This window comes from Phyllobates terribilis, unplaced genomic scaffold (genome assembly GCF_046119375.1).
Source record: "Phyllobates terribilis strain yellow unplaced genomic scaffold, ASM4611937v1 Scaffold_8__6_contigs__length_399053987, whole genome shotgun sequence".
In the NCBI taxonomy this organism is placed as follows: domain Eukaryota; kingdom Metazoa; phylum Chordata; class Amphibia; order Anura; family Dendrobatidae; genus Phyllobates; species Phyllobates terribilis.
Window position 1 is genome coordinate 385,074,414 of NW_027362768.1, and position 10,751 is coordinate 385,085,164.

At 51.1% G+C, this 10,751-nt stretch overlaps 1 protein-coding gene across 4 annotated transcripts in view; it reads left to right on the top strand.

Moving 5' to 3' along the window:
* The window catches only part of DNAH1 (dynein axonemal heavy chain 1), a 124,072-nt gene that overhangs the window by 19,020 nt on the left and 94,301 nt on the right, over positions 1 to 10,751 (top strand). For 3 of the 4 annotated variants that reach the window (XM_073645106.1, XM_073645105.1, XM_073645107.1), the window contains 14 exons: positions 1,270 to 1,522; positions 3,767 to 3,924; positions 4,164 to 4,375; positions 4,921 to 5,219; positions 5,547 to 5,697; positions 6,614 to 6,807; positions 6,888 to 7,116; positions 7,289 to 7,408; positions 8,016 to 8,098; positions 8,186 to 8,327; positions 8,519 to 8,674; positions 8,780 to 8,978; positions 9,915 to 10,168; positions 10,250 to 10,462. In XM_073645106.1, coding sequence (XP_073501207.1) covers positions 1,270 to 1,522; positions 3,767 to 3,924; positions 4,164 to 4,375; positions 4,921 to 5,219; positions 5,547 to 5,697; positions 6,614 to 6,807; positions 6,888 to 7,116; positions 7,289 to 7,408; positions 8,016 to 8,098; positions 8,186 to 8,327; positions 8,519 to 8,674; positions 8,780 to 8,978; positions 9,915 to 10,168; positions 10,250 to 10,462 — 2,663 coding nt within the window. The remainder of the gene's footprint in view (positions 1 to 1,269; positions 1,523 to 3,766; positions 3,925 to 4,163; positions 4,376 to 4,920; positions 5,220 to 5,546; positions 5,698 to 6,613; positions 6,808 to 6,887; positions 7,117 to 7,288; positions 7,409 to 8,015; positions 8,099 to 8,185; positions 8,328 to 8,518; positions 8,675 to 8,779; positions 8,979 to 9,914; positions 10,169 to 10,249; positions 10,463 to 10,751) is intronic. The other variant, XM_073645108.1, reaches the window with a different exon arrangement.

The following is a 10,751-nucleotide window of genomic DNA, read 5'->3' on the forward strand; positions in this document are numbered from 1 at the left end:
GCTGCAGCCGCGGGAAACAAGTCCGGAGAAGCTGCAGCCGCGGGAGACAAATCCAGAGACGCTGCAGCCGCGGGAGACAAGTCCAGAGGCCCTGCAGCTACGGGTGACAGGTCCGGTGACGCTGCAGCTGCGGGAGACAAGTCTGGAGATGCTGCAGCCGCGGGAGACAAATCCAGAGACGCTGCAGCCACAGGAGACAAGTCCGGAGAAGCTGCAGCCGCGGGAGACAAGTCCGGAGAAGCTGCAGCCACGGGAGACAAATCCAGAGACGCTGCAGCCGCGGGAGACAAGTCCGGAGACGCTGCAGCCACGGATGACAAGTCCGGAGACGCTGCAGCCGCGGGAGACAAGTCCAGAGACACTGCAGCCGCGGGAGACAAGTCCGGAGACGCTACAGCCACAGGAGACAAGTCCGGAGAAGCTGCAGCCGCGGGAGACAAGTCCGGAGAAGCTGCAGCCACGGGAGACAAATCCAGAGACGCTGCAGCCACAGGAGACAAGTCCGGAGAAGCTGCAGCCGCGGGAGACAAGTCCGGAGAAGCTGCAGCCATGGGAGACAAATCCAGAGACGCTGCAGCCGCGGGAGACAAGTCCGGAGACGCTGCAGCCACGGATGACAAGTCCGGAGACGCTGCAGCCGCGGGAGACAAGTCCAGAGACACTGCAGCCGCGGGAGACAAGTCCGGAGAAGCTGCAGCCGCGGGAGACAAGTCCGGAGAAGCTGCAGCCGCGGGAGACAAGTCCGGAGAAGCTGCAGCCGCGGGAGACAAGTCCGGAGACGCTGCAGCCGCGGGAGACAAGTCCGGAGACGCTGCTGCCGCGGGAGACAAGTCCGGAGACGCTGCTGCCGCGGGAGACAAGTCCGGAGACGCTGCTGCCGCGGGAGACAAGTCCGGAGACGCTGCTGCCGCGGGAGACAAGTCCGGAGACGCTGCAGCCATGGGAGACAAGTCCGGAGACGCTGCTGCCGCGGGAGACAAGTCCGGAGACGCTGCATTGTGCAGAAACCTCGTGGCGCTCAGACTCCAGACTGAATACATTGAGTTTTGATCATGTTGTTTCCACTTTCCATCAGTCACAGATCAGTGACGTCTCCGTCCTGTGATCTCCATCTTTCCTTCTTGTTGGTGCTGTGATATGAATGTTGAGTGTAATTGATAAATCTGTATTATTTAGAGGTCCGGCCTCCATTAAGCAGCGGTGCGGCCTCAGTCATATAGTACAGGGCAGATTTTTGATCATTTCCCCATTATTTCCTGTCTTTATCAGGGGTGCCCCCGGTGGCCACCTTCCAGTACTGGGTTCCCCGGATCAGGCTGCTGTTTTGCGCTGAGAATCCACGTATGTTTGCGCGGAGGATTATAGCGGCCGAGCAGCTGCGGAGGAAGACGGAGGCTGCGCTCCTGTACAACCTGTACGTGGACTGTATGCCGGCGAGCGGCAGTCGTAGGATCACGGCACAGAGTCTGAGCAGCATGAAGCAGCGACTGCTGAGCACGGCGCGCCTGAAGAAGGACGAGAAGTACGAAGGGCACTGGATACGGGGGAGAGAGTGCCGGCCTGTACATCTTGTACCCACATAGTGTAGGGTTAAGTGGCCATATAGTGTAGGGTTAGGTGGTCCTATATACCATGTGGTCATATAGTGTAGGGTTAGGTGGTCCCATATACCATGTGCCCATATAGTGTTGGGTTAGGTGGTCCCATATACCATGTGCCCATATAATGTAGTGTTAGGTGGTCCCATATACCATGTGCCCATATAGTGTTTTGTTAGGTGGTCCCATATACCATGTGATCATATAGTGTAGGGTTAGTTGGTCCCATATACCATGTGCCCATATAGTGTAGGGTTAGGTGGTCCCATATACCATGTGCCCATATAGTGTAGGGTTAGGTGGTCCCATATACCATGTGATCATATAGTGTAGGGTTAGGTGGTCCCAGATACCATGTGATCATATAGTGTAGGGTTAGGTGGTCCCATATACCATGTGCCCATGTAGTGTAGGGTTTGGTGGTCCCATATACCATGTGCCCATATAGTGTAGGGTTAGGTGGTCCCATATACCATGTGATCATATTGTGTAGGGTTAGGTGGTCCCATATACCATGTGATCATATAGTGTAGGGTTAGGTGGTCCCATATACCATGTGATCATATAGTGTAGGGTTAGGTGGTCCCATATACCATGTGATCATATTGTGTAGGGTTAGGTGGTCCCATATACCATGTGATCATATAGTGTAGGGTTAGGTGGTCCCATATACCATGTGCCCATATAGTGTAGGGTTAGGTGGTTCCATATACCATGTGATCATATAGTGTAGGGTTAGGTGGTCCCATATACCATGTGATCATATAGTGTAGGGTTAGGTGGTCTCATATACCATGTGCCCATATAGTGTAGGGTTAGGTGGTCCCATATACCATGTGATCATATAGTGTAGGGTTAGGTGGTCTTATATACCATGTGATCATATTGTGTAGGGTTAGGTGGTCCCATATACCATGTGATCATATAGTGTAGGGTTAGGTGGTCCTATATACCATGTGGTCATATAGTGTAGGGTTAGGTGGTCCCATATACCATGTGATCATATAGTGTAGGGTTAGGTGGTCCCATATACCATGTGCCCATATAGTGTAGGGTTAGGTGGTCCCATATACCATGTGATCATATAGTGTAGGGTTAGGTGGTCTCATATACCATGTGATCATATAGTGTAGGGTTAGATGGTCCCATATACCATGTGATCATATAGTGTAGGGTTAGGTGGTCCCATATACCATGTGATCATATAGTGTAGGGTTAGGTGACCCCATATACCATGTGATCATATAGTGTAGGGTTAGGTGGTCTCATATACCATGTGATCATATAGTGTAGGGTTAGGTGGTGTCATATACCATGTGATCATATAGTGTAGGGTTAGGTGGTCTCATATACCATGTGATCATATAGTGTAGGGTTAGGTGGTCCCATATACCATGTGATCATATAGTGTAGGGTTAGGTGGTCCCATATACCATGTGATCATATAGTGTAGGGTTAGGTGGTCCCATATACCATGTGATCATATAGTGTAGGGTTAGGTGGTCCCATATACCATGTGATCATATAGTGTAGGGTTTGGTGGTCCCATATACCATGTGATCATATAGTGTAGGGTTAGGTGGTCCCATATACCATGTGCCCATATAGTGTAGGGTTAGGTGGTCCCATATACCATGTGATCATATTGTGTAGGGTTAGGTGGTCCCATATACCATGTGATCATATAGTGTAGGGTTAGGTGGTCTCATATACCATGTGGTCATATAGTGTTGGGTTAGGTGGTCCCATATACCATGTGCCCATATAGTGTAGGGTTAGGTGGTCCCATATACCATGTGATCATATAGTGTAGGGTTAGGTGGTCCCATATACCATGTGATCATATAGTGTAGGGTTAGGTGGTCCCATATACCATGTGATCATATAGTGTAGGGTTAGGTGGTCCCATATACCATGTGATCATATAGTGTAGGGTTTGGTGGTCCCATATACCATGTGATCATATAGTGTAGGGTTAGGTGGTCCCATATACCATGTGATCATATAGTGTAGGGTTAGGTGGTTCCATGTTCTCAGAGCCACAGTGAGAGTCCTATAATCCGGCACCTGATAGTCCATACAATGGTGGTGGTGACTGCTGACACTGTGCGCCATGTTGCGGTCATGCTCGGGGTGGCGGTACACACTGTGTTGTGTTATTTCCCCAGCGTTCATCTTCAGTTGGAACATCTAGAGATGGAGATCGGCCTGGACTTCGAGCGCGCCATGAACAAGCTCGTCTTCAACCGACTCATCTCCTCCAAACCTCACAAGTTTCCTTACGTCACTGTCCCCGATGAGGCCGAGGACAAGACCCCGAGCAGAGGTAGAGGATTCCCCGGGGTCTGTCGGCCAAAAACATCACTGCAAGAAGGGGGAAGTGAAGACTTTCTTGTTCACTTTGGCCCCGCTTTTATCATTTGTGATTTTGTTGCAGTCACTTTATTTTTCTCTTGGGTTTTATTTCCCAATTTTTGCCCCAAATTCTTCAAAAATGGCGCACTAGGTCTCCACCGGTTTTCAGTCCCTGGCACCAGACTCATCCATTTCTCTTCTTCATCGCAGGATTAATTGATATTCCCAAATATCCATTTGCCAAAAAACGTTCAGCGTTCACGTTCGCCACCCTCCTGACCCGGTCCGAGGTCATCACCTCCCTCTGCAAAGTGCGCAGCGAATGCAACAAGGCGTCCGCCATGTCCCTGTTTCATTGCACCCTGACCAAGTGCGTGCGGCTGGAGGAGTTCGAGCAGACGCAGTCCCAGGCCTTCTCCCAGGTAAAGCCGTCCCCGCATGTTCCTCCATCACACGCAGAGCCGCATCACGTCCTCTAGTCACAGCCAGAGCTGCCCTCACTATTTTAATGGCTGTGACTGGGAATGTGCGCTGCAGCATGAGCGGCCAGCCGCAGACACTGAACCAGCAGGAGCACCAGGTCCTCTGGACTACGAGGTCGCTCTGCTTGCTGTCAGTGAATGGTATATTGATTATATATAGTCAGAGGCGAGTGTCCAACCTGCTGCCATGAGATGTGCCCGTCCTAACGAGCCGGACCCCGATGTGCGCAGCTCGTGGTCAGGACGTGATTCCAGCCACTGGATCCTAAACAATGAAATGTTCCATTATTTGACATTGGATACAAAAAGTATATAAGAAAAGAGGAGCACTGAGTGTTAGGCCATGATTAAACGTTATTTACAGAGGATTGAACCGTCCCTTTAAGATGCTTGATCTGGACAAGTAGGCGAAGCCCAGAGACCCCCCATCATCATCATCACCAATGGACGGAGCTTTTGATGGTCCTTGTCTGGTCTTTGTCCAGGTCCAGTTGTTCCTGAAGGACGGCTGGGTGAGCACCCTGAAGAACGCGGTGCGCGGCAGCCTGAGAGACGTGGGCAAAGGCTGGTACGACCTGAGCGAGTGCAACTGGGAGGTGTACGGCATGTCCAAACTGCGGCAACTCATGGAGCTCATCAAGTTCAACCTGCAGGACTCCCTGCGCTTCCTGGTGCAGGACTCCATCGTCAGCTTCACCCAGTTCATCCTGGACGCCTGCTACAGCGTCTTGTCATGTCCGGAGGAGATGGATTGGGGGGGCGACCTCATCAACAGCCCATACAAGTAAGACACCATGTACCACAGCCCCCTGTCTGCTCACCCTGTGTACAGATTACTTCTGTATTATACTCCAGAGCTGCACTCACTGTGTGTACAGATTACTTCAGTATTATACTCCAGAGCTGCACTCACTGCATGTACAGATTACTTCTGTATTATACTCCAGAGCTGCACTCACTGTGTGTACAGATTATTTCTGTATTATACTCCAGAGCTGTGCTCACTGTTCTGCTCCTGGAGGTGTATTGTACTGTGGATGGCTCCTTGCTGTGATTTCTTCTGATCAGATTTTATGGATTTGTTGTTATATTTAATTGCTTTCTATTGAAGACCTCGGAAGAATCCGATTTTCCTGCTGGACCTGGTGCTGGATGGCTCGGGGGCGCACTTCAGCTCTCCGCCGGAGCACTTTGAGGCTTCGCTCATGACTTTGTTTGATAAAGGGATTCTGGCAACTCACAGCGTCCCCCAACTGGAGAAAGTGAGTGCAAAGTGTCCCTCCTCATCTTCCTCGCCCTCCTCCTCATCTTCCTCACCCTCCTCATCTTCCTCCTCGTCCTCCTCACCGTCCTCCTCCTCACCGTCCTCCTCCTCACCGTCCTCCTCCTCACCGTCCTCCTCACCGTCCTCCTCACCGTCCTCCTCACCGTCCTCCTCATCCTTCTCACCGTCCTTCTCATCCTTCTCACCATCCTCCTCATCCTCCTCACCATCCTCCTCATCCTTCTCACCGTCCTCCTCATCCTCCTTACCCTCCTCCTCATCTTCTTTACCCTCCTCCTCATCTTCTTTACCCTCATCCTCATCTTTCTCACCATCCTCCTCATCTTTCTCACCGTCCTCCTCATCTTCCTCACCGTCCTTCTCATCCTTCTCACCATCCTCCTCATCCTCCTTACTCTCCTCCTCATCCTTCTCACCGTCCTCCTCATCCTCCTCACCGTTCTCCTCATCCTCCTCACCGTCCTCCTCATCCTTCTCACCGTCCTCATCTTCCTCACCGTCCTCATCTTCCTCACCCTCCTTCTCACCATCCTCCTCATCCTCCTTACCCTCCTCCTCATCCTTCTTACCCTCCTCCTCATCCTTCTCACCGTCCTCCTCATCCTCCTCACCGTCCTCCTCATCCTTCTCATCTTCCTCACCCTCCTCATCTTTCTCACCATCCTTCTCACCATCCTCCTCACCGTCCTCCTCATCCTCCTCACCGTCCTCCTCATCCTCCTTACCCACCTCAGTCCCACGGGGAAGTTTAAAATCAGAATAATGAAGTATTTGTCACAGCCCATCCCCAGTGACTGACAACCTGCCTGTACATCCCTCCATCTGTCACATTGCTGACATCCTCTGTGCTGTCGATACTGCTGCATTTGAGCCTCCACTCTCTCCCCCTGTAGTTTGTGTTGGAGGACCTCTTCGTCAGTGGCACTCCGCTGCTGGAGTCTGTCGGCCTGCACGAGCCCGCGGTGGAGGAGCTGCGCAGCAACATCCGCGCGGCCATCTGTAAAGCGCTGATACCACTTAAAGCCTACGCCAAGCAATACGAGAAATACCTGGAGCTCAACAACACCGACGTGGAGATGTATATGAGGTGATGGCAGTGCACTTACTTTAAGGGCACTGCTCAGTTGGGGGAGAATAAATACACAACCACATTACCGTTTTTTTCAGCAGAACTCTCCAAGCGAAGAACCCGACGGCGGCCGAGGTGAGACAGGCGGCCGAGGAGCATCTCCTGGAGAAAGAGCGGCTGGACCACGCGCTGCCCAACTCCGTCATCATCGGCCCCTTCCAGATCAGTATAGAGGGGGTGAAGCAGAACATGTCCCGGAAGAGAAAGGCCCTGGCTACCGCTCTGCTGGAGTTACTGGCCAAGAACGTGCACAAGGCGGTGGAGGAGGTAGAGGCCATTGATGTATTGGGCATTGGCCGCTGCGTCGCTGTTAGCTCTCAGGCTCCTGTCTGGTCATACAGCTTTGCTGGCTTCGTCCTGCTGTGCGGTGTTTCATTCTGGGCACATAACTCTTTTATTTCTGCTCCTGATCTCGCCTTTCCCTTTTTTCCTGTCTCAGATTTCGGAGCAGTTCAGAGCCATCAGTCGCAAACTATATGAGAAGCCAAACAGCGTGGAGGAGCTGACCGAGCTCCGAGAGTGGATGAAGGGGGTCCCCGAGGAGATGAGATCCCTAGAGGTGAGAGATTTACTACTATCATACCACCCTGTCTCCTGCCCTGATGAACTATCCTGCCGCACCATTGTGTAGATAGTCAGACTCGCCTTAGAGAGGCAGAGCTGGTTTATTACCACCTCTGCCTTCCTGATCGCTGTATACATTGTCCTGAATCAGAGCTGTGTATAGCGTTCAGGAAAAGTCCTCGGGATCCCGTGATCACCAGCTGCCAGGAATCTGCGGGATCTCAAGAAGTTCCTGCAAAAATATATTCTACTATTATAGGGAAAGTGACAAAAGGAAAATAATGGAAAAAAAAGCCACCGCCATGGCAAAGCTGACGTATCCAGCCCCACCCAAATGCAAAAAAACGATACCCAATATATACAAGTAATGGTGACAGAACGGAGTCTGAACCAACAAACCTGCCGCCGGCTTTTATATTCCCAGTCGATATTGCCAAAAAAAGAAAAAAAATGCAAATATAAAAAAAATAGGAGGCAGAAAACATTTAGCATAACCAAGCGAGAAATAAATCAGGTACTTCCATGTGTGCAGAGAGCGGACGGCGGCTCCTGACGTCCCTCATTCAGGTGCAATCGACGCTTTGTCTCCATCTTTGTTTTAGGAGCAAATAGCGAAAGTTCTTGGGGATTACGAGGTCATTGACGACTTCTTCTACAGCTTGTCCCAGGATGACTTCAATGCCAAGTGAGTGCATCCCCAGTGATGGGGTGTATGGGAGGGTCCCGAGAATGCGACCCCTTCACTGAACTCCCCATATTGCTCTATCGTTAGGTGGGCCGTCATCGCCTGGCCCCATAAGATACTGACGACCATGGACACCATCCGGGAGCAGCACCTGGAAGATGAGGAAAGGTTCCGCAAAATCCAAGTCATGGACCAGAACAATTTCTTGGAGAAACTGGACACCTTACAGGTCGGCACATTACCGATGTCGGTGTCGTGACCTTTGATGTGATGGAATCAGAGGAAATCCTCGATACATTGATTCTGGGCTGGCGGAGGGGGGATACGGACCACCAGAATATCGGAGGCTCTGTTCTCTCATTTCCATCACTCTTTATTTTATCGGTAATATATTTTTCGGAGTTTCATCTTTGTCCCTAGATGGTGGTCGCCGGATTCTCCACCCACGTCGATATACACCGCGCACACGAAATCGCCAACGAGGTCCGAAGAGTTCACAAGCAGCTGAAAGAGTCGCAGCAGCAGGCTCAGCTCTACAACAACAGGGAGCGGCTCTTCAGCCTCCCGGTCACCAACGTAAGTACCACTCATCATCATCATCCTCTTATGATGTAACCATAGGCTCTACCCAGATAAGTCACATATTTTCTGGTACTCGGCCCTATTTTTCTTGTCTGACAGTATGACAAGCTTCTAAGACTGGTGAAAGACTTCCAGCCCTTCCGGGACCTATGGACCACGGTCTCAGACTGGATGCGATGGCACGAGAGCTGGATGAACGACCCGCTTTCCGCCATCGATGCAGAGCAGCTGGAGAAAAATGTAATGGAGTCGTATAAAAACATGCACAAGTGCGTCAAGCATTTCCGAGACATTCCAGGTGGGATCACGTGTACGACCTGTGTGCGTAGGGCTGTGTAGCTGCTCTCCCGCTGACTACATCGATACCTTTCTTGTAGAAATCCTCCCAGACACTGCTGAGAAATCTGAGGTTGAAGCTGTATGCAAATAAGGCACGAGTGCATTGGGGCGTGACAAAGCACTGCCATCTCTCCGGCCCTCACTGCTTACTTCCCCGCCTGTCGCCTCCCTCCTGTGTTTGATTGACAGATCATTCCAGCCTCTGTCATCTCCCGCCCCTCACCGAGATCTCGTGCAAACAGCAGACTGACCTGTCAATCAAATGCAGATGCCGGCGGGTAATAAGCAGTGAGGGCCGGAGAGATGGAAGTGCTTTGACACGCCCTAATGCACTAGTGTCTCCTTTGCATATAACTTTAACATCAGATTTCTCATCAATGGCTGTGAGGATTTCTACACCAAAGGTATTGATTTACTCAGCGTGAGAGCGCCAATACCGCCATGCCTTTTAGTTTTAGGCAGAAATTCCTCCTTTGTGGTTGCCTTTAAAAGATGGTTCTTATGTTTCATCCTCAAGCGATGATTGACAGCTCGGACCAGCTGCATAGTTGTGTCACTGGCCCGAAGTGTGTGCTTCATCGGAGAAGCGCAGAGACGCTGAAGCTGGACAGATCATGCACTCCAGCAGTCCGCCGAGGCTTAGATCAATGCTATAAAAAAGAGCTTGTAAGCACTGCACATACTCGGCCACCGCTGTCAAACTGCAGCAGTGGCCAGTGGCCTAGACAACATAAACAGTTTAACTGTAATAGCTCCGTTCTTGAGAATAGAAGGTGACTTGAGGTTGTCTTATAAGCACTTTGCAATGTTACCATCACCGATGTGGAGGCTAACAATTATATTTCCAGGGGGTATCACCCCCGTAGCTTTCTGTAATGACCCCTTCTTTCCGCAGCGTGCCAGGAGGTGGCTCAGGACATCAAAGGACGCATAGAAGAATTTAAGCCCTACATCCCCTTAATACAAGGACTGCGTAACCCGGGGATGAGGAATCGGCACTGGGAGATTTTATCCGAACAGATAAAGATCAACATCAAACCCAAGTCCAACCTCACCTTCACCCGCTGCCTGGAGATGAAGCTCCAAGACCACATCGAGAGCATCGCCAAAGTGGCCGAGATCGCGGGGAAGGAGTTCTCCATCGAGCAGGTGATCGGATCTTCCCGGGGTTTGCTCTCCGTGTACATCATCATCATCATCTCACCGTATCTAACATGATGTTTCCTTCAGGCTCTGGATAAGATGGAGGGAGAATGGTCTTCAGTGTTCTTCAACATCCTGCCATATAAAGAGACGGGAACGTTCATACTCAAGAGTCCGGAAGAAGCGTCCCAGCTGTTAGACGACCACATAGTCATGACGCAGAGCATGTCCTTCTCTCCCTACAAGAAGCCTTTCGAAGATCGCATCAGCATCTGGGAGAGCAAACTGCGACTGACGCAGGTGACGCAACCGTTCATATATGACATGAAATGATGGGAGGCTGATGACATCACCGAGGCGGCACGGTGACATCATAAGATTGCTCCCTCTCCATCATTGCTCCATGCAATCAGCTGACGATTGAGCAAAACGCTCATTTGGAGGCTCCTCAGGTCATTCAAGTGGCTCTAAAATCATCGTTCAGGATTTCACTATGATCTTAAGGAGACATCAGAGGTCTCTAAGCTCCGGACCCTCAGAAAAGCACTGGACACGCTCAGCCGCCGCTCGCTCCGTCCGTCATGGGGAG